The 22,659-nt window shown below is 46.5% G+C and overlaps 1 protein-coding gene across 1 annotated transcript in view; it reads left to right on the top strand.

Moving 5' to 3' along the window:
• Window positions 1-22,659, top strand: part of HCK (HCK proto-oncogene, Src family tyrosine kinase) — a 42,022-nt gene continuing 19,363 nt past the window's right edge. The window contains exons 1-5 of the mRNA XM_055302665.1: window positions 1-228; window positions 17,225-17,342; window positions 20,319-20,361; window positions 20,660-20,759; window positions 21,551-21,649. Of these exons, the coding sequence (XP_055158640.1) occupies window positions 17,226-17,342; window positions 20,319-20,361; window positions 20,660-20,759; window positions 21,551-21,649 (359 nt within the window). The 5' untranslated portion in view covers window positions 1-228; window position 17,225. The remainder of the gene's footprint in view (window positions 229-17,224; window positions 17,343-20,318; window positions 20,362-20,659; window positions 20,760-21,550; window positions 21,650-22,659) is intronic.

The raw sequence follows: 22,659 nt of genomic DNA, 5'->3' as shown, positions 1-22,659 counted from the left end.
TGAGGCCCAGAGGCGAGCAGGAGGGGGCGCCGGGGGTTCAGCGCCAGGGGAGCCCGAGAGGCCGCGCGGCGCCCAAGCCCCTCAGAGCGCCGCCCTTTGCCTTTTCTCCAAAGTCAGCCCGTCTCCCTTCGGGTGCGGGCGCCCCGGGAGTCCGGGGGCTGCTGAGCTGGGGGGGCGTTCGAGCTGCGAAGATCCGGGCTGCCCGCAGGAGGAGGAGCGGGCGCCCAGGTGAGTGGCGCGCGGACGGCGGAAGCGGGAGGGTCTCCGCTGCGGGGGACGGTGGGGGGAGCCCAGTGGCGGGGGCAGGGCGGTGGAGGGCGGCAGGAAGGGGCGGTCGCGGGAGCGGCGGACGCGCGGTGGGACCGGGGGCCCGCGACGAGGGCCGGGCTGGCGGGGCTGGCCGGGCTGCGTGCGAGCCTGGAGGAGCTCTAGGGGAGAGGAGCGCTGGCCCCCGAGGGACTTCGGTCCAGCCTCCGCTCCTCTGAGCCGTCCAGGTTCCCCTTCTGCAAAAGAGAAAAACGAGAAGGAAGGGATGAGGCTCTACAGACCGAGAAGGGAAGGCCCTTACGGTCCCTGGTGGGGGTGGGTGACGGGTCACGGCAGGTTGGCGGCGGTTGGCAGCCCGTCGTGGGGAGGGGGACAGCTGGCCGTAGGCGTGCGGTGCGAACCACACCCAGGCGGGCCTGCAGCTGGGCCCACTCTGCGCTCCCTCCTCTTCCCGCGCTGGGCCCTGATCCCCAGCAGGTCTGGGTCAAACCTCAAAACCTCCTGGACAGACCACAGGGTGTCTCCCCGCCCCCTTTCCGCTTCGGTGAGACCTTGGGCCAAGTCGTGCTCCCTCTCCGAATCCCAGTTTTCTCCTCCGTCAGATAGGGCTATAATTCTTTCTCCAAGGCTACAGTGAGCTGGAGTCTGTGGGGGTCATGCAAGGGGAAGTGGGATTCTGGGAGCAACCTGCCTGTTGACCTTGAGCAAGGGATTTGGTCTTCCTAGGCCTCTGCTTTTCCACCTATAGGATAGGGATATTAATAATAATGACTCCCTCCCAGGGTCGTTTTGAAGGTTAGGTTAGGTTATTCATGGAAAGCTCTTGGAGCGTTAGGTCACAGGTATAGGTGCTTAATACTCGTGAACTATTGTCATCGCTATTACCGTCTAGCCAGTGCTTCCCAAATGTTAGCAGTACACCTGGGAGGCTTGTTAAAACACAGATTTCTGGGCCCTGACCCCAGAGTTTCTGATTCAGTAGGTCTGGCTGGGGAATCTGAGAATTTACATTCCCAGGTGATGCTGCTGTTGCTGGTCCAGGGACCACACTTTGAGAACCATTGCTGTAGCCTTTGGCCAGCACAGAGAAAGACTTCAATAGATATTGGTTCCTTTATCCCATGGATTTCTCTTCACTATCCTTTTTTTTTGGGGGGGGGGATATTAAAATAAAGAAAAGTGAAAGAAAGAATATAGTAAATATCCCATGAATCCACCACCCAGAATTAAATGTTTCCCTCTGGTTTTTAAAAAATAAAAGTGTTAAAAGTAACAGATAATACTGAAGCCTCTCCACTTGTCTCTCTCTCAGTCCTGTTTTTCTCTCTGCCCAGAGGCAACCAGTCATGAAATATAGTCCTTTCCAGTCTGTGCCTTTATGAATTTATGACATAGATATGGATGCATAAATAATACATAGAATTGTTTTTCTGTGTTTTAAAGATCTCCAAAAACGCTATCCAGCTGTGAGATTCTTCTGCAATATCGTTTTTCTATTCCTTGCCTTATCATTAAGTTGTCAAGGTCTAGCCAGGATGAGAAACAAAGGCATGCATAGTTCATTCTTTCTCATTCATTCATTCCTGCAAGTGACCATCCTATCTTATTTCTCATCCCTCAGTTGTTGGACATTCAGACATGTAACAAGGCTTTTACTACAATAAACTATTCTACTGGGACCATCCTGGATGTATGGCCCTGGTGAAGGTGGGAGGGTGCAGGCGTTTCTTGGGAAAACACTGAGTGGCTGGATGGGTCTCCAGAGGGGGCATCTGTGAACCTCTCTTGTGTGCAAGGAGGACTGAGACCTGAAAGGGTCACCCAGGTAGTCTGGATCAGAGACGACAGAGAGTCTGGCTCTGCTGACCTCCCAGGCCCCCTGTTCCAGGTCTGTCTGTTTTCCACTGCAGGAGAGCAAAGATCTTCATTTGCCTGACACTTGGTAAAAACTCAAACAATGGAAGAATGACTCCTTTTTAAAGTTTTTTGGGGCAGCCCGGGGTGGCTCAGTGGTTTAGCGCTGCCTTCAGCCCGGGCCGTGATCCTGGAGACCTGGGATCGGGTCTCATGTCAGGCTCCCTGCATGGAGCCTGCTTTTCCCTCTGCCTGTGTCTCTGCCTCTCTCTCTCTCTCTCTCTGTGTGTGTCTCATGAATAAATAAATAAAATCTTTTTAAAAAAGTTTTTTGGATAACAGATATTTTAGTTTACTTTTGTGTAGTCTTTTCTGTGTGCTTTTTATTTAACGTAATCAGTAAACTGCTGTGGTATACAATTTTCATCCTACTTCTTTGCTTAGCCCTATATTATAAACATTTATCCATGTCATTAAAATCTCCTAGGATTTACCAAAAAAAAATCTCCTAGGATTTTTTTAATTGTCAATTTATTTTTATTTTTTTTTAATTTTTTTATTTATTTATGATAGTCACACACACACAGAGAGAGAGAGAGAGAGAGAGAGAGGCAGAGACATAGGCAGAGGGAGAAGCAGGCTCCATGCACCAGGAGCCCGACGTGGGATTCGATCCCGGGTCTCCAGGATCGCGCCCTGGGCCAAAGGCAGGCGCCAAACCGCTGCGCCACCCAGGGATCCCTGTCAACTTATTTTTTAAGTTTATTTATGTATTTAAGTAATCTTTACACCCAACGTGGGGCTTGAACTCATGACCCTGAGATCAAGAGCTGCATGATCCTCCAACTGAGCCAGCCAGGTGCCCCAAAATATCCTTGGACATTTTTTTAAGATTCTATTTATTTATTCATGAGACACAGAGAGAGAGAGCCAGAGACACAGGCAGAGGAAGAAGCAGGCTCCATGCAGGGAGCCCGATGTTGGACTTGATCCCAGGACTCCAGGATCACACCCTGAGTTGCAGGCACACGCTCAACCGCTGAGCCACTCAGGTGTCCCTATCCTTGGATATTCTTAATGGCTACATATTATTCCACTGTTTGGATGCACTATAATTTAACCAACCTAGGAAAGCACTTTTATGTAGTTTTCAATTTGTAAATTTTTTTGAGTTGAAATTGGCATAGCCTTATAAATGTAGCCATCTTAACAATTCAGTGGCATTTAGTACATTCACAGAGTTGTGCAACCACCACCTCTGTATGGTCCTCAAATAGTTTCATCTCGAAGCACTGATCCCATTAAAGCAATCACTCCCATTCCAGCCCAAAGTTCACCCGAGTTACAGCATGTATTGGTATTTCAGTTCTTTTTATGGCTGGATAATATTTCATTGTATGTATATACCACAATTTGCTTATATATTCATCTGTAGATGGAAATTTGGGTTGTTTCCACCTTCTGGCTATTATGAATAGTGCCACTGTAAGCATGTGCCTACAGGTATTTGTTTGAGAACCTTTTTTCAATTTCTTAGGTATATACCTAGAAATGGAATCACTGAGTTGTACAGGAATTCCATGTTTAACTTTTTGAGGAATTGCCAGATTGTTTTGCACCATTTTACATTCCCATCAGCCATGTAGAAGGATTCCAATTTCTCCACATCCTTCCCAACACTTGTTTTCCTTTTTTAAAAAATTACTATCATTATAGTAATCTAGTGGGTATGGGAAGCATGGACCTTTATCTCACCCCCATCAGGCTGCTCGCTGGGGGCCCTTACCCCTGAGAGTGAGGAGAAAATTGTCTGCAGCCAGATCTTGCACTTTAAACTCTTCTAGAGGGATCCCTGGGTGGCGCAGCGGTTTGGCGCCTGCCTTTGGCTCAGGGCGTGATCCTGGAGACCCAGGATCGAATCCCACGTCGGGCTCCCGGTGCATGGAGCCTGCTTCTCCCTCTGCCTGTGTCTCTGCCTCTCTCTCCCTCTCTGTATGACTATCATAAATAAATAAAAATTTAAAAAAAAATAAAATAAACTCTTCTAGAAAGTAAGGGCAAAGACGTGTCAGTCTCCTAAACCACTGTATCATTAACACATAGTAGATGCCTGGCACATAGAAGGGCCTCAGAGAATCAGGCTCTCTGCAGGAGCCTATGTCTCTGCCTCTCTGTGTGTCTCTCCTGAATAAATAAAATCTTAAAAAAAAAAAAGAGAGAAATCCAGATTGGTGGGGGTTCTTTTGATATTGAAAGTTGGCAACTAATTAAAAAGAATCACAACATGGAGCCAACTGAAATATACCTGTGTGTTGAAGTATCTCAGGCAAGGGAGATACTTCCTACGTTCCTACATTCCAAGTTTCTCTGAGGCTCATACAACGGAGCCATCCAGGCACCCTGGATTTCTGTCTTTCAAAAAACCAAGTTGGCAATAGTGGGACTAGAGACTCTGTCTCTCATCCTCTCTGCTATTACTCATGGCAGCACTGGTTAAGCCACGTAGGGCTTACCCTGTTCACTATCCCTGAGCTGTCGGTTTGCACCACCCTCCCTTGGATCACTTTCCTCATGTGGGTGTCCCTATAGGCCCCTATAGCCATTTGACTTTTCAAGTCTTTCCCCCCAATTTTGCCTCCCTTTTTATAGAAAAGGAATATCAGGTCCAGAGAGGTGAGTAGCTTTCCCGAAGTTACACAGCATGTTAGTGGTACAATCTCTCTTAGCCTCCATCTTTCTAAACAACCCCTACTGTACTTTGATCCTCACCTCATTTTTCCAGTTTCCTCCATCCCAGGGCTGGGAGTTTTAGTGTACCTCCAGGGACATGGGTAATGATGCAGAAGAAACCCTTGCTCCAATATAAGATGTGCCCTTGTTCTTGGCTGGTGCCTATGGCCACACATGCTGCACCCTCTGCATGTTGCTGCAATGCTCCAGATGGCAATGCATTGGGGCCTGCATTCCTAATACTACCCTGAGACACCCACTGAAGTTCACAATGTCACCCTAAAATCCTTTGACCTGGGAGACTTAAGTGCAGCCAAGTGCATAGGAGACCTTCCCAAACCTCTGCCAGAGCCCGGGAGCCCAGGAGACCAGCGTCTGAGTGCCCACATTGCCTCAAAGGAGCTGTAATGCGTTTGGGAAATCCCCTCACTCTCTGAATCTCAGATTCCTTATCTGAAAAATGGAAATAAGGATACTACCCCCCAATTCATGTAGTAAAAGTCCTTTGATGCCAACACGGAAAAAAACAATACTCCATATTTTCTGTGGAAAATATGTATCTATGTATATATGTATCTTATGTGAGTTTCCTATGAATCTTAGTGTGAGTTTCCTTAGAAGCAGACCCTAGGAAAGGGGCCATGTGCAATTACTATTTTGTCTATTTGGGAGAGGATCCCAGAAACCCCTGGGAGGAGAGTGGGGAAGTGAGACAGAAGAGAAGGTAGTCATTAAAGGTGTATTATCATGCCAGTCACTTCTGTGGGCACCAGGAGGTCAGTTCTGCGGGGAGCCCCGGGAGCCAGTGAGCATGCGCAGGAGGTGAGGGACCTGGGGTATTTATCCTACTGTTCCTGTCAGTCACCGGTCGAAGGCTGCTCCTGGGGGATGCTGTTTCTCTAGCACTTCCACTTGCCAAGCTCACGGGCAGAGCAGGTGCCAATGGCCATAGAGAAATCTTTTAGGGAGGGAAATACAGGTGCTGCCAGCAGGAGTGCTCTGAAACGGTAAAGCACAGAGTGATGGGGTGGCACATCGACAGATACCCCTGAGCCCAGAGGCGTGTGCGTAAATGCAGAGGCAGAGGTGGCTGTGGGGGGAAAGTGGTGGCCATGGACAGCCTGTAAAGGGAGTAATCCAAAAGTACCTTAGATTTATCAGTAACGTTTTCATTTTTAATAAGGACGATGTGCTGTTTTACCACATGATGGAAGGCAATTTTAAAAACAAAATACAGGGGGATCCCTGGGTGGCTCAGCAGTTTGGTGCCTGCCTTTGGTCCAGGGCATGATTCTGGAGTCCCGGGACCGAGTCCCACATTGGGCTCCTGGCATGGAGCCTGCTTTTCCTTCTGCCTGTGTCTCTGCCTGTGTCTCTCTGTGTCTATCATGAATAAATAAATAAAATCTTTAAAAAAAATTAAAAAAATACATACCCTCCAAAACAGAAAAGAAACTGAGACTTTGTCAACTATAAAAAAGCAGCTGTAAAAGGGTCAGAGCATGCATTATTGTGGCTTCGGGGTTTCTATTTGTGGGGGCAGATTGGGGACAGCTGACTTTGGAGCAGGATGGGAAGTTAGAGTTAAAAGTTGCCCCCCTGGGGGGAAATTAGCCACCATGTCCTGTCTGAAGAGGGCAACCTCCACTCAGTTCTAGTCAAAGAGGGGCTTCATTCCTCTCCAAGGAGCGATAAACAAACACGAATATCCCTTTTCAGTTTAGACAAACATTTGTAACTGGTTTCAATGGGAAAAACCAGGGCACCCAAGAAGGAGACTTCATTCAATTATTCAAGAATTTTTTGAGCACCTATTGTGTCCTCATTTTATACACTGAGATGCAGCAGTGCACAAAACAATCACTACCCTCGTGTGTCTTACATTCTCCAGGTGACATATGATAAACAGATCCTTAGGTAATACGTTAGTGTATTAGTCTAGGTCCTTTAAGAAGAAGACTCTCATCTCAGAGATTAAATATGCAAGAAATATATTAGCAGGAATGCATGTGGGAGCAACTAGGAGAGGCTAGGAAAACCAGTAAATGGCAGGGCATGTTGGACTCCAAATGAATGGGAAGAAGGGAAGGAAGGAAAGAAAGAAGGAAGGAAGAAAGGAAAGAGGGGTAGAATTGTTTTAGTCTCCAGTGCAATTCCAAGGAAGGCTTGGCAAGGCTGTTGAGGAGCCCTTAGCCACAGCCTTCTGTCAGAGGTCCCCCTAGCATGGCCTGCCTCAGCATCCCTGACACACTCCATCATTGGCTGGGAACAGCCCATGGCAATGGGACTTTATTTTTTTTTTTTAATTTTTATTTATTTATGATAGAGAGAGAGGCAGAGGCAGAGGGAGAAGCAGGCTCCATGCACCGGGAGCCTGACGTGGGATTCGATCCCGGGTCTCCAGGATCGCGCCCTGGGCCAAAGGCAGGCGCCAAACCGCTGCGCCACCCAGGGATCCCGTGATGGGATTTTATTTTATTTTTTTTTATTTTTATTTTTTTCCGTAATGGGACTTTAAAGCACAGCAGTTGGGGCCATTGATCCATTCCGCTCTCTGCAGATGATAGGCTCATCTTCATGGCTGCCACATCAGCTGCTGGTTACAGCCATATAGAAGGCAGCTGGGAAGGGTTAGAGAGTGATGGGAGTTGGGGGCGGGTGTTCCTATTCTTAATCAGGGTGATGAGACAAGGCCTCTTTGAACAAGTGAGATCAGCAAAGAGATTTGGGTGATATGAAAGAGATTTTTTGGGTGAAGAACATTCTAGAAAGCAGCATGTGCGATGGCCCTGAAGTGGAAACATGGTTGGTGAATTGAGGAATAGCAAGAGGCTAGTGTGGCTCAAAGGAAGCATCAAGGGAGAATGACAGGACTGCAAGGTTGGGGGGAGCCCAGATCCTGGAGCCTTGTCAGCCACAGAGGGGCTTGGGCTTTTATTCCAAGTAAGATGAGATCCCCAGGAGTTGTTGAACAGAGTTGTTGGGCAGAGGAGGGGCATTACCTGATTTGGATCTTTTTAAAATTTTTTTTTACAGATTTTTATTTATTTATTCATGAGAGACAGAGAGACAGACAGACAGACAGAGGGAGGAGCAGGCTCCACGCAGGGAGCCCAACGTGGGACTCGATCCCACGTCTCCAGGATCAGGCCCTGGACCAAAGGCAGCGCTAAACCACTGAGCCACCAGGGCTGCCCTACCTGATTTATATCTTAAAAGGATTGCTGATCTATAAGAGGCAGAGTGGGGATTCAAACCCAGCTCTTTGTGACATCAAATCCCATCCTATAGTTTTCAAACCTGCCTGCCCCCTGCTTACCTTAGAGATAAAATTATCCTGAGGAGGTTCACAATTGCTCTTGAATCCAGACTTGAACAGGTGACCCAGAGGTAACAATGGACATGCTAGGAGTTTACTACATGTTTAGAACAAGTAGTAAAATAAATGCATCTCAGAGCCAGCCCTCTGGCCAAGTCAGGTGAATGACCAGAGGCCCTGAGTTCCTCTTCAGCATGTTGCTCTGTCACTTGCTATTGTGTAAACCAGGGCACAACGCTCATCCTTTCTGAAGCTGCTGCTCCACCGGTGTAACGAAGGTCTCTCCAACCTCTTCCTGTTTGCAAAGTCCAAATTTTGAGCTCTTTGATAAAAAAGAAGCTGAGGGTCAGAAAAGGGGAGACATGAGGAGCCGAGGTGACCCTCACATGTCCACAAGGGATAACAGTCACTTGGAGGGTTAGGTGGCTCATTGAGAGAATAGGGAACCATAGGAGTGGGATCCATATGGCCTTGCATGCTTGGAAACTCTTTAGGAAGTTATCCCTGATGGGGGCAAACTTTTCCCCACCTCATGGCTGAGCTGCTCTGAGGAGGGAAAGTTACTCTAACTGGACAGTCTTGAGCCCTGGGCCACTAGACGTCTGCCTTCCCTAATGTCCTGTTTGGGTTCCTCATCCTCGTTCTGCAGTTCCCCACTGCAGCCTCTGGGGCTGGCTCCAGTGGAGGATGAGAGGCAAGAGAGCTGGGTTCTACCTGCCACTGACCATCTGGGAAAACTTTCTGCCCTGGATCTCCATGTCACCCTCTGTAAAATGGATTCTTAATTCTGATCCTGCTGACTTCAATCAAATATGGTCAGGCCTATAGAAAGTTGAACACAATATATTTACTCCACAAATGTATATGGAGGGCCAAAAACATGCCAGGCACTTTCTAGACATGTTGTCAGTGCCATCAACTTCTTGGGGTCCATATTCCATACATTCTCACCTATTCTAATAGATCTAATGCCCTCTTCTCATCCATCAAAACCTGCTATCTATGAAGTCTTTGCAATAACCATTTACACTTAAGTATGAGTTGCAACCCCTTATAAGAGTTTCCTCTGAACAAGGCAGCACTCTGAGGTTTGAGGGGGCAGAAATCCAACCTAAACTGGCCCAAGCAGAAGAGGGAGATTATTGGGAAGTCCATGAACACATCCACTTCAGGAAGGGCTGCATTCACGGGCTTGGGAATCTGTGTTTCTCCATTTCTTGGCTCTGCTTTGCAACTCTTTTCCAGGCAAAGGCCGATGGATGACTCTCAATGTCACATGTCCACCTCTGCTTCTGTCCACCACTGCAACTCTGATCAGCCAGATTTGGTCACAGACACCCACACCCACACCGACAACCAGAGGTTGAAGTCAGCTCTACCCCAATCCATGAGATGAGGGTAGGGGAGAGATGGTTCCCGAAGGAAGACTGGGGTGCTGTTCTCAGAAGAAGGGGGAGCAGAGACTATGCAGGAAAGAACTATAGCTGTCCTCTTCAGAGAACTTATCATCTAACATCTCACTTTATATTGGAGAAACTGAGGCCCAGAGAGAGGTTGGGACTTGCCTGAGCTCACACAGAGAGTTTGTGGCACAGGTGAAACCAGAATATGGGGCTCCTCAGCCTCAGCCCTCACAGGCCTCTGCTTGAGCCTAAAAGCTCCTGTTAGGAGCATGGGCAGGAGGTGGAGGTGAGGGACCTGGGGTATTTAAAACCATCTTCTGCTCACTCCACAGAATGCCCAGGCAGCGCCCTGGTCTCTCCCCTTCGGGCTTCACTCTGAGCATGTAGAAGGAATCTCTGAGGCTCCACAGGCCACATGGTGACCGTGGGAAGCACCCAGGGCAAGCAAACTGACATTTCTCATTTCCCTCTCATGTAACGCCTTCAGAAGCAGAGGGGGCGAGGAGCGAGTTTTCAGTTTCCAGGAGCTTGGCAGTGACCTGAGGAAGTATCTTTGCCAGGGGTCAGCAGTTCTAAGTTAGTCTGGGGCCAGCCAGGCAACTTCTGCTCTCAGAGCCTGGTTTTATTTATTTTTATTTTTTTTAAGATTTTATTTATTTATTCATGAGAGACACAGAGAGAGAGAGGCAGAGACACAGGCAGAGGGAGAAGCAAGCTCCAAGCTGGGAGCCCCATGTGGGATTCGATCCGGGGCTTCCAGGATCACGCCCTGGGCTGAAGGTGGCGCTAAACTGCTGAGCCACCCCGGGCTGCCCCATAGCCTGATTTTAAACCCCATTAGATAAGAATCATGTGTTCAGAGGTTTTTTATTTTTATTTTTATTTTTATTTTTATTTTTTTGTTCAGAGGATTTAAAAAACTTTTCACAACCATATCACACAGAGCCTCAGGCCAAGCCTAAGAAGCAAGGGCTTCCTATTTTACAGAGCAGAACATGAAACTAGGGGAAGTGACCTACCTAAGGTCACATGGCCAGTCACTGGCAGAACGAGGATCCAAACGCAAGTTATTCGGACACCCAGTTCAGCCCTTACTCCACTACATTGATGGATCTCATATTTCGGTGTGTGTAAGAATATCCTGAAGAATTGTTAGAAATGCAAATTCCAGGCCTTCATCCCCAGAGCTTCTGGTTCATTCGATCCAGATTATAGCCCAGGGATATCCAAGAAGCATTAGGATGTGAGCAGTAAAAATACGATTCGAACTATCTTAGACAAAATTGGAAATTTATTTGTTCATAAACTGGAAAAATCCTGAGATTGTCAAGTTTCAGACGTAGCTCTATCCAGGTGTTCATACATGTCTTCAGGAATCACTCTGTCTCCATCACTCAGCTCTGCTGGCCTCTATGATGGCTTTACACTAAGACAGTCTCTCCCTTTGTGATGTCAGAATGAGTCCCAAGAGCTCTGGTTCCCCACACTTACATCAGCAATCCTTACACAAATAGAGTGCCTTTTTCCTAATTTTCTCAGTAAAAGCCCAAGGCCAATTCTGATTGCCTCAGTTAGAATCACATACATACGTATAATTGAATTAACCACTGTTAGTTGTCAGGGGGATGTGGAATTCTCTGGTTGGCCAGACCTGTATCAAGTTGTCAATCCCTGAAAGCAGGGGAGGGATTAGCCTCCTAAAATGCCTTGCATTGAGTGGGAAAAGGCTAGTTTTTCAAGGAAAATCCAGGTATTGTTATCAGAAGAGAGATAGATGCTGAGGAAGCCAGAGCAAAAGGTGATGACTGCTCCTCAACTAAAATGATCACACAAATCATCTAGGCCTTGTTGAAGTGCAATTCTGATTGATGGACGGAGGACTATGATTCTGCATTTTTTAAAAAGATTTTGTATATTTATTTCTGAGAATACACAGAGAGGAGAGAGAGAAGCAGAGACACAGGCAGAGGGAGAAGCAGGCGCCATGCAAGGAGTCTGACATGGGACTCGATCCCAGGTCTCCAGGATCAGGCCCTGGGCTGAAGGCGGCGCTAAACCATTGAGCCACCCGGGCTACCCGATTCTGCATTTCTAACAGCTCCTGTGTGATGCTGCCGCTGGTCCTCACACTGTCACACACCGTAGCCAGGTGCTCTGTTACATTTCTAAGCTCACTTTAAGACATTGTGTCACAGGGCCTCTGCAGTCCCATCCTGCAGAGAGAGCCTTGGCTATATAACCTCTTCCCTCATCCTCTCCTCACCCCCTCCCATCCCATGGCCCACAGACCCACCCAAACAGTAGCGTCATCTATTTAGGAACCAACTTGTCAACATACTGCAGACTCAGCTGCCAAGTCATAGCTGGAGAAACTGTCCATTGTGTTCTTCAGTAACCTTTAGACAAGGAGGCACATAATGAATTCCCATTTGAATTTAGTGTTCACAAAATATTTTTTTTCTGTCAAAAAATTACTGTGCTTCCTGGAATTTTATAGTGACAATGTACAGATTTCCATTTTTATCTTGGCCACTAAGAAGCTCAGAGGTAAATCTAGTAGATGGTAGCAGTGGCATCCTAGGCTTCTGGTTCAATTACTCTTTCCTTTCTAAATGGGGTAGCATAACCCTTTTTTGAGTCTTGAAGCACTCTGGATATGATCTAATATTATAAACTCCCATGAGCACTGGGTGTTATTCTATATGTTGGTAAATTGAACACCAATAAAAATTAATTTATTAAAAAAAATAAACTCCCTCAAATTGTTTTTGGAAGTCAGTACTTCTTTGGAACATTCTTTTTTTTTTTTTTAAGATTTTATGTATTTATTTATTTGAGACTGAGAGAGAAAGAGTGAGTGGGAAGAGGAGCAGAGGGTGAGGGAGAAGGGAGGAGAAAGAATCTCAAGCAGACTCCTCACTGAGCAGGACTCCAATGCAGGCTCCATCTCATGACCCTGAGATCATGACCTGAGCTGAAACCAAGAGTCGGACGCTTGAGCCAGATCAAGAGCCACCCAGGTACCCCTTTGGAACTTTCTTGACTTTCCCCAAATCTTGATTGAAATCCTCCCCATTATTCAAAACCCAACTTGTTATCCTGCTGCTCAATTATTATAAACAGGTTGCTTTTTCTATGAATGCATTAAAATACACATGTTAGCCGCAGAACCCAGATGTATTCATTTTACAAAAATGACTTGATACTATATGTCTTTTGAAGTTTTCATTTTTTACTCACTAAGTATCTTGGCGATCTTTGCATAGCTTTTTGACGGTCTTTGCCCATCTGTAATAGCTTCTTTGTATGCAGCTTTAGAATATCATTCTGTATGTTCAGTCTTCCCTTCTCAACTCAGTCCCTGGGGCAGAAACCACGTCCTGATGCTTTCACTTTGAACTGATGACAGACTCCGGGCATGAGTTTATTCACTAATTATGAATTATGCTCCTACTATGTGCCAGGGAGGTGCTAAGCCAAGCTCTGAGGGACACAGACGTGAGTAGAACAAGCCTCTGCTCATGATGGAAATGTTTTGTATCTACACTGTTACACTCAGTAGCTTTGAGCCACAGGTGGCTATTTTTTTATATCTAGATTCAATTAATTAACATATATTATCAGTTTCAGAGGTAGAGTTCAGTGATTCATTAGTCTTATACACTATCCAGTGCTCATTACATCATGTGACCTCCTTAATGTCCATCAGTCAGTTTACCCCCTCCCCCAACTCCCCTTCCTCACAGGTACCTATTGAACACCTGAAACATGGCGAGTCCTAACAGAGATGTGCTATATGTGTGTGTAATTTACACACTGGGATTGGAAGACTTAGTGTGCAAAAAATAAGTATAAAGTATCTCATTGATAATATTTTTTACTTTAAATAAATAAATAAATAAATAATTGTATTTTTATTTTTTTTAAATGTTTTAATTTTTTTTATTTATTTATGATAGTCAGAGAGAGAGAGAGAGAGAGGCAGAGACACAGGCAGAGGGAGAAGCAGGCTCCATGCACCGGGAGCCCGACGTGGGATTTGATCCCGGGTCTCCAGGATCGCGCCCCGGGCCAAAGACAGGCGCCAAACCGCTGCACCACCCAGGGATCCCTGTATTTTTATTTTTAAGTAGGCTCTCAACCCAACCTGGGGCTTGAACTCACGACCCCAAGATCAAGAGTCACACACTCTATTGACTGATGAGAATTTTATATTGATTACATGTTAATAATTTTTGACACGTAAGGGAAAATAAATTTATCTTAAGATTAATTTGCTTGTTTCTTTTTACCTGGAAAAATATGGCTGTAGAAAATTTTAAATTATATACATGGCTCCCATTACATTTCCAGGTCTGGTGATCACAAAAATGAGTACGTCTGAGGTCACTCTATGCCAAGCAGTAGAATAGTTCTCCTGGTTTAGGGGGACAGTCACATTTTACGCAAATTTGAATCCTGCCAGTATGTAACTTTTAAAAAATCATTTTATTGTGCAAAAATTGATCTAATGGGAACCCCTTATTTTAAAAAGTTAACTTCTTAGGGTGCCTGGGTGGCTCAGTCAGTTAAGCATGTGACTCAGTCTCAGCTCAAGTCTTTTTTTTTTTTAAATTTTTTTTAAAATTTATTTATTTATGATAGTCACAGAGAGAGAGAGAGAGAGAGGCAGAGACACAGGCAGAGGGAGAAGCAGGCTCCATGCACCGGGAGCCCGATATGGGATTCGATCCTAGGTCTCCAGGATTGCGCCCTGAGCCAAAGGCAGGCGCCAAACCGCTGCGCCACCCAGGGATCCCTCAGCTCAAGTCTTGATCTCAGGGTTCGGAGTTCAAGCCCTACATTAGACTCCAGACCTACTTTAAAAAATTTAAAAATAGGGGATCCCTGGGTAGCGCAGTGGTTTGGTGCCTGCCTTTGGCCCAGGGCATGATCCTGGAGACCCGGGATCGAATCCCACGTCGGGCTCCCGGTGCATGGAGCCTGCTTCTCCCTCTGCCTATGTCTCTGCCTCTCTCTCTCTCTCTCTCTCTCTCTCTCTCTCTCTCTCTGTGACTATCATAAATAAATTAAAAAAATAAAAAATATAAAATAAAAATAGAAAGTTAACTTCTTAAGTGTTGCTGTATCTCTAAGTTTGTGATTTGGAGGAATTACAACCTGTATCTGCTTTATCTTCCAGGGTAGGTCCACGTTTGCTAGTAAACAAAACTGGTTATGGTTAACATTTCTATAGCGCTTGCTGTGTGCCAGGAATCTTTACATTTATCAACTCATTCAGTGCTCACCACCACCCTGTGGGGTAGAAGCCCACCATCCTTTCTCAGAGGTGGCCTCGGATCATGCACGAATATGAGAACCGCTGAGACCCGATGTTCAGGACCCTGTAGCTATCTCGAATATGTAAATTGCTGGTATAAATGATACTCAGTAGGTGCTCAGAGAAGCAGAAGGAGCTGCCCTGCATCACACAGCAGTGTTCTTCCCAGACACTCTTATGTAATCAAAAAATATGAAATGTAATATGATTGTATGCCATACAGAACCACACAATATGCTGTTTTATTTCCAGAACTGTAATACATATTTATCACAAGTCAAAGAGAGGTGTTTTAAATGCATATAAGTACATTATAAAGCAGTGATTAATTGTGATAATTTTTCAAATTAATGATCCAGCACTCTGGGAGCCTGAACAAGTTCTTTATTTTATTCACAACAGGCAAATGAAGCAGAAACCGCCTAAGTCTTGAAGTAGTAAATTGTTGCCAATTCCCACAAGGACAGACAAAAACATCCTTGTGAATAAAAGAATCTTTTTTAAAAAAGTAACTCCCCTAAGCCAGGAATATGGATTTTTTTTCCCCTTAAACCACAAACATGTGTTTATTTTAACAAGATAAGTATAACTGAGTTCTAACTGCTTTAGAGGAGAATTGCAATTGTGTAGAGCCGAGGAAAACAATTACTCTCTCATGTGACTGCTTATGGCTCATCTTCTCAGCAAATACATGTGGGCATTTTGAAAGAAGAAATAAAACATTTCTGCCACTTTTGCAATTAAGTTTTGACTCTGATTGGAGTTTGACTTTTATCTTTAAATTTTGTGAACCCATTGGCAAAGTCTGTTAGATTTACCTCTAAAATGTTCCCCCAAATCTGTCCATTGCTTACCTCCTTGACAGTCACCCCTTCATACCCACCCCAGGGCCAGGCCACCATCATCTCATGCCTGGACTCCTGCAGTGGACAGGGTTCCCTGCCCTGCCTCCTGGAGTCCATACTCCACCCAGCAGCCATTATTTGAAATGCAAATGAATCCCATTATTCTCCTGCTTAAAACTTCCCATGGTTTCTCAACATCTTTAGAATCAAACCCAGATTCCTCACTGGCTGAAAAAGATGTGACAATCTTATCCTAAACCGCACTCCTCTTCCCTGGCTGTGATCTCCAGCCACAATGGCCTCCTTTTAGTACCTCATTCTCTCCAAGCACATTCTAGCCTCAGAGCTTTTACACTTGCTGTTCCCTCTGCCTGTAACACTGTTCCCTCATGGTGTTACATGACTGGCTGCTTTGTACCGCTCAGGTCCCAGGTCTGACATCACCTCCTCAGAAAAGGCTTCCCCAATCACCCTGTCTAAAAAAGCCCTGCATTGTTGTTGTTTCCTATCACACCCTTAATTGTCCTCACACTTTTCACTGACTAAATTTATCCTGTTACATATTTGTTTACCTGTTTATTGTCTGTCTCCCATTCACCTCCAGAGTGAGCTCCATAAGGGAATGAACTTGCCTGTCTTATTCATGGTTTAGAAGAGTGCTCAATAAATGTTTCCTTAGCAAACAAAGGAATGAATAACCAAATAAACTAATGAGAGAAAGAAGGAAAAAGAAAAGGAGAGAGGGAGGGAGGAAAGAAACTATTATAAGGCAGTTGTAGAATGATACAAGGAATATGATGCCTTGACTATTATTTAGCTAGACTGAGCCATATTATGTGATCTCATCTTGGTCATTTAATATAAAATGGTAATTTATTATGTAATAATAGTATAGTTTCACTGTAACGTTTGCTCTGAGTCCCATGCTCTGCTAAGTATTTCCCCACCTACATGTTTTCTCATCCTTCCAATACCTTGAGAATATGTGGTATCATTACCATCTCCACTTTGCTGATGAGGAACTGAGACTGGGGAGCAGGGAGAGTGATGAATGAGGTGTTGATGGGTGGAGGGGCCAAGTGTCAGCTTAAGGTTTTCTAATCCCAGAACCTGTGGTGCCTACCACCCATGCTGCTCTAAGGCTCTGCATGCTGAATGATGATGATCCTCATGACTTATTCTCTGAATAAATTCCCCATTTCAGAGGTCCTTGGTAACATGACCCTATGACAACTTGCTAACTCTGTGTGGGTATGTGGCAGACATGCATGTGGGGAAGCCCAACAGTGGCAAGGGCAGAGTGAGCTCCATGTGGCAAGGGTGGGACTGAATGCGGCTGGCAGGGGCAGTGGGTTGGGGGTTGGGGGGAGACAGGATAGGGGAAAGGGAGCCAGCCTGAGGGCAGGCGGCCTGGAATCCAGCATCCAAGACTGCCCTGTGTGGGGCTCGGGGCAAACCAGGCTCACTTCTCTTTTCTCTGATGCAGGATGGGGTGCATGAAGTCCAAGTTTCTCCAGGACAGAGGCAAGGTCTCAAAAACTGAGCCCAGCACCAACCCACACAGCCCTGTGTATGTGCCAGATCCCACATCTGCAAACAAGCGAGTGAGTGGGGGAAGAGAAGGGGGGTCAGTAGCCTGAAGGACTGACTGCCCCATGCCGTCCCAAATTGCCCTAACAGTCTCCTGTTTTCCTGAGGGTCAGCAGGGTGTGTTTGGGGTGACATGGAGCTGACTCTTCACCAGCAGTGCCCTAACTCTCTGGGACAAGTCTGCACCAAGGACCTAGGGCAATGACATCATTCCTCCTTGTCCAGCTGTCCAGGCCTTCTTGGCCCCTCAGCCTCAGCTCCAGGGACCAGGTCCCAGTGGGCACAGCAGAGGCCCCAAGCCTGGGCGGTAGCATGAGCAGTGCTGAGAGGAGTCAGTGACCTGACCAGTAACAACAGCAGTTGAAGTAATGATAGTAATGATAATATCAGTGCCATAGCAATAACCATAACAACATTGTAACAGCAAGACCAGTGGGGATATAGTGGCAAGCGCAGATGCAGTAAATAAGAGAAGTGGTCATACTAGTAGAGGCTATTTGCTTACTTATCTTCTGCATATGCAGGGCTTATGAGGCACCAAGCACTGACCTAAATGCTGTATGGTTATTAACATCTTAAAGCCTTACAGTAATCCCAGGTCATGACTCTTATTATACAGGTGAGACCCGGAGCTTAATAATTTGCCGAAGGCCATGGATTGTAAGGGGTGGTAGGGGCAGGAGTCAAACCTGGCAGTGCAAGCTCCAAAGTACCAGTGGTGGGAGCAGGAAAAACTAGGCGGAAGCCAAATGTTAATGAGGAAAGTAGTCAGGGCAGTACTAGTGGTGATAATGGGAGCCATAGTTGTCACGGCAGTGGTACTACTTGTCCTGTAGCTGTGAGAGTGATACAAGAGTGGCAATAGAACTAACAGTGGTGGGATCCCTGGGTGGCGCAGCGATTTGGCGCCTGCCTTTGGCCCAGGGCGCGATCCTAGAGACCCTGGATCGAATCCCACGTCTGGCTCCTGGTGCACGGAGCCTGCTTCTCCCTCTGCCTGTGTCTCTGCCTCTCTCTGTGTGTGTGTGTGTGTGACTATCATAAATAAATAAAAATTAAAAAAAAAAAGAACTAACAGTGGTGTTAACAGTAACAGAACCAGTGATGGTGGTGATGGTACTATAGCAGCAGGACCGGTTGTAATAATCTTACCATTCTTGGACCACCTGCCGTGTTTGAGGCACTGGGGTGAGGTGTTTCTTCTACATCATTAGTCCTCACCAAAAACTGAGAGGCAGGAGGTATGGCACTTTAAAGCCACTAAGACTCAAAGAAGGGAAATGCCTTCCAGGAGTCACACAGCTGGGAACAGCAGAGCCAGGTCTTTCTAACCCCAAGGCCGGGGCTCTCTCTGGAATCCTGCACTCCATGTCCTTATCTGAGCTCATCTAGGGAAACATAGCCTCTGCTTGCTGCCTCAAGGGGCAAGGGTGTACTCCTTCCTGGGGCAGGCCCTCTCAGAAAGTTCTTCCTCAGATGGAAGGGAAGCCTCTTGTCTCATACCCTTATTCCTTGTTCCCAAACCTACCCCTTAGCCCTGTACCAAATACATCCAGTCCCTTTGCCCTATGACAACCAGTTGAGAATGAAGGCAAAGACCTTACCCCAAACCACCCATTTCTTCTAAATCATTTTTCACATGACATGGCTTTCTGCCCACCTTCCATTCTGCTTGCCCTTCTCCAGGCATGGTATCTAGAACAGGACTAATTCATGGAATAAGGGAATAGTGGAATAGTCACCTCCCTCCCTCTGACACTTGACCTCTATTAATACCTCCTGATTATATGAGCTTCTCACTCCAGTGACATCCTGAACTGACATCCTAAGCCCTAAGTCACTCATAGATCTGTTCTTTCCTAACCTGCGTGGCCCTGGGCCCTTTCTGTGGTTAGGGCTTCAGGCTCTCTGAGGCCTTCTAGCTTGGCACCAATGGAGGGCAGGGGGTTTTCTCCCACTAGTTTTTGGTTGTCTCCTGAGCATCAGACTTAAAGGATGCTATTATCAGTCATTTGTTGTTCTCCTACAGGGCATTAGTTCAGTGGTAAGTTAGTAAGTGTTCTTCAGAGGAAGGGTTCCCAGGCCAAATCAGTTTACAAAACACGGGGCAAAACAGGCTCCTTCCCTGTGGGAGTCCTCAGAACTTGGTGAATCATGATGGGCTTTATGGGTCTCCCCTTAAAAAGACATACCTGTCATAGTTTCCCACACTTGTTTTTCTAAGTTTAGTTGTATGAGACACAAACACATTGCCCTCGAAAAAGAAAAATCATAAATAACAGTTAAAGCTACAGTTTCTTCTGACCTATGTCCCCCTCCCCAGTGGTATCACATCCCTCCCCAGAGGCATCAACTCTTGTGGTGTCAGTGTGGACCCTTGCAAACTTGTTTCCAAGAATTTACACTCACACATATACAGTATATGTCCACCGAATGCATGTGTGTATACATGATCTCTATAAATGTATCATGTTTCTCATTCAGAAGAACTAGCTTTGTTCACTCAACAATGTATTTTTAAGACCTAGTTGGGCATAGAATGAAGTTCCATCTCCCTGAGGGCTGTTTAGAGCACCATGGTGAGCGTGCCAAGGGAAAGAAGCCAGTTCCCCTCTGGATGAACACTTAGATCCTTTCATACACATAATGGAGCCTTTATGCATGGGATGTGTTGGTAGACCTACAGTTTCTTCAAACATATCTTAGAAAACACTGATCTGGACCAACCCCTTCTCCATATGTCAAGGAGGGAGACAAGCCAGTGTCCCCCAGGATGTCCAAGGCCAAGGCTACAACCTAAGACACCTGGATCTTTGTGGTGCCCCTGATGTGCGCTGTGACCTCCCATATATCCCTAACCCTCTTGGGTCTTCCTCCCTTGATACACAGAGCTGGGATGAGATACTCTTGGGTATCCTTTTTGACACAGACCTTCTGTAGCTCCCCACACAGTATCAGATTCATCCCCTTCTCTCATTTCTTCCCCACAGCGTCCTGATCACAGTAACGACAACCTACCAGGGTCCAAGGAAGGTATGTATCTGACAAATATGTGGTGGAGTCTTGTGTTAAGTAGAGGATTAGGTTGGGTTCTCAGAGTTTAAGGCAAAAATCCCAAACAGTCAAAACCACCCTTGTAAACCCTTTAACTTGCTCCCAAAGTATTTTGTGCAAGCTATTTTGTTTCTATTACACTGTCTAGGACTTATACCATGAGACAGACATGTCAATGGGTCCAGGGCTGGGTGCCAGTTGTTGGGATAGAAAACACTCAGGGTTGTGGTAGTGCTCAGATAAAGCCTCACCATCCCATGTATCTCTCTTCCAATAGGTCCTGATGACATAATTGTGATCGCCCTATATGATTATGAGGCCATTCACCATGAGGACCTCAGTTTCCAGAAGGGAGATCAGATGGTGGTCCTGGAAGAGTGAGTCTCTCTATCCCACTTCTAAGGCATAGCTACCTCCAATACTCAATCATGCTCTCTTTTGTGTTTCAGTAAAGAACCTGAGCTATCTTATATTAGGGAGTATAATGGCTGATAAAAACCTGATAATAATAGAGGATGAAGGGTTTGGTTAACCTGGATGAGAGTAAGTACACAAAGGAGCTTGTGTGCTTACTAGCGGTGTACATCCAGGCAACAATGAACCGGTGAAAGTGCTTTTTCAGGGAAGACTTTCTCAGGCTCCTGTAATTAAGCTACAGGTGTATGGACCAGACCCTGCTGAGATACCTTTGCATTCAGAAATCTCTGGATCTGAGTTTGCTACCTCCAGTCCCCTATATTCTTCACCATCAGTGGGTGTAGTGTCACTGTGTGCTGGAGCTCAAGAATGGGAGTGGTTATGCTTGGTCAGACCACTCCCTGTGGCTCTTGGCCCACAATGAGTCTTCCATGGGCACAGGGTCCCATGCCCTAAGTACGGACCCCTGCAGGTCCAGGGGAAAAGAGTGGGGCCAGGGACCTAGGGCTGTGGGCTGTGAATGCAGGAACCAGGCTTGATTCTAGACCCTCAGATGCACAGTGGGGACTGTGGTAAAGATCCCTACCCTAACTGTGGAGTGCATGCTGGGGACCCAGGCAGTGGTGACCCTGCCCTTTACCCTATCAGCTTCCTGGGGTTGGGGGGTATCCTAGGCCAAGGCTGGGGGACCCAAGAAGAACCAGGGGAATCTCTCTGCTCCCTGACTCCTTTGCTCACTTCCTGTCCTCAGGTCTGGGGAGTGGTGGAAGGCTCGATCACTGGCCACCCGGAAAGAAGGCTACATCCCAAGCAACTATGTCGCCCGTGTTGACTCTCTGGAGACAGAGGAGTAAGTATTCCATTTTTCTTGCCCTACAGAAGGAAGTATGAGCAAAATCAGGTTTGTTCCTGCCTCGGGGCTTTTGCACTTACTATCTCCCCTGCCTGACACACTCTTCCTAGGGATCTCTACTTGCCTGGCTCCTTCTCACCCTCCAGGTCTCAAAAAGGCCTTCCTCGACCATGCTGTCTAAAGTAGATCCCCTCTGGGACTCTGCCTCCCAGGGAGACCTGTTTTATTCCCTTCTGCACACTTCTCACTAGCAAAAACAATCTTGTTTCTGTGGTTGCTCACATGTTCACTGTCTGCCTCCCCCACTAGATGGGAGCATTTGAGGACAGAGATGCAAGTGTATCCTCAGCACAGGCTGGCATGCAGTAGGTGCTCAATAAATACTTGTTGACTGAAGCCATGCCAAAGAGGGACTTCTGAGAGGCAAGGCTGCCCGCACCTGGTCAGTCATCCCTCATTTGGTTCAGTGTAAATATGTGCCTGCATGGCACCAAGCCTGTGCCCGAGAGGCGGCTGCAAGAACCAAAAAGACACAGCACACCCCAGCCTTCACAGAGCTCCCTGTAACCCAGAGGACTAGGCCGCAGGTTCTTCTCCATGTCTAGCTTGACTCTGAAGACACAGTTATATGGCGTGTGTGCATCCATCCCACCATCTAACAGACATTTGTTGAGCATCCAGCAGCCCTGTTCTAGGGGCAGGAGGTGACTCAGACAGGGTTCCTCCCTGGAGAGGCTCACAGCATGGTGGTGAGTGGCAAGTAAAACAATGGCCATGCTGCAGGGCGACGACAGGTCTCATTCAGAGCCAGCCATTCAAAAAGTTAAGACATGGCAGTCCCTAGAGTTTTATATCCCCTGCCTCCTCCCTCCGGCTAGATGGTGTGGCTAGATGGTATTGAGGGTTTGAAATGCTGACCTAATTAAAAATGAAAATGTTTGGGCTTTTCCCATCTTACAGTCACGCCTTTCTTAGTGCACAGGGTACACAAAGTGCTGTGAAAAGTC

This window comes from Nyctereutes procyonoides, unplaced genomic scaffold (genome assembly GCF_905146905.1).
Source record: "Nyctereutes procyonoides isolate TBG_1078 unplaced genomic scaffold, NYPRO_anot_genome, whole genome shotgun sequence".
Lineage (NCBI taxonomy): Eukaryota > Metazoa > Chordata > Mammalia > Carnivora > Canidae > Nyctereutes > Nyctereutes procyonoides.
The sequence above is the reverse complement of the archived record's forward strand: the minus strand, read 5'-3'. Positions and strand labels throughout refer to the sequence as shown.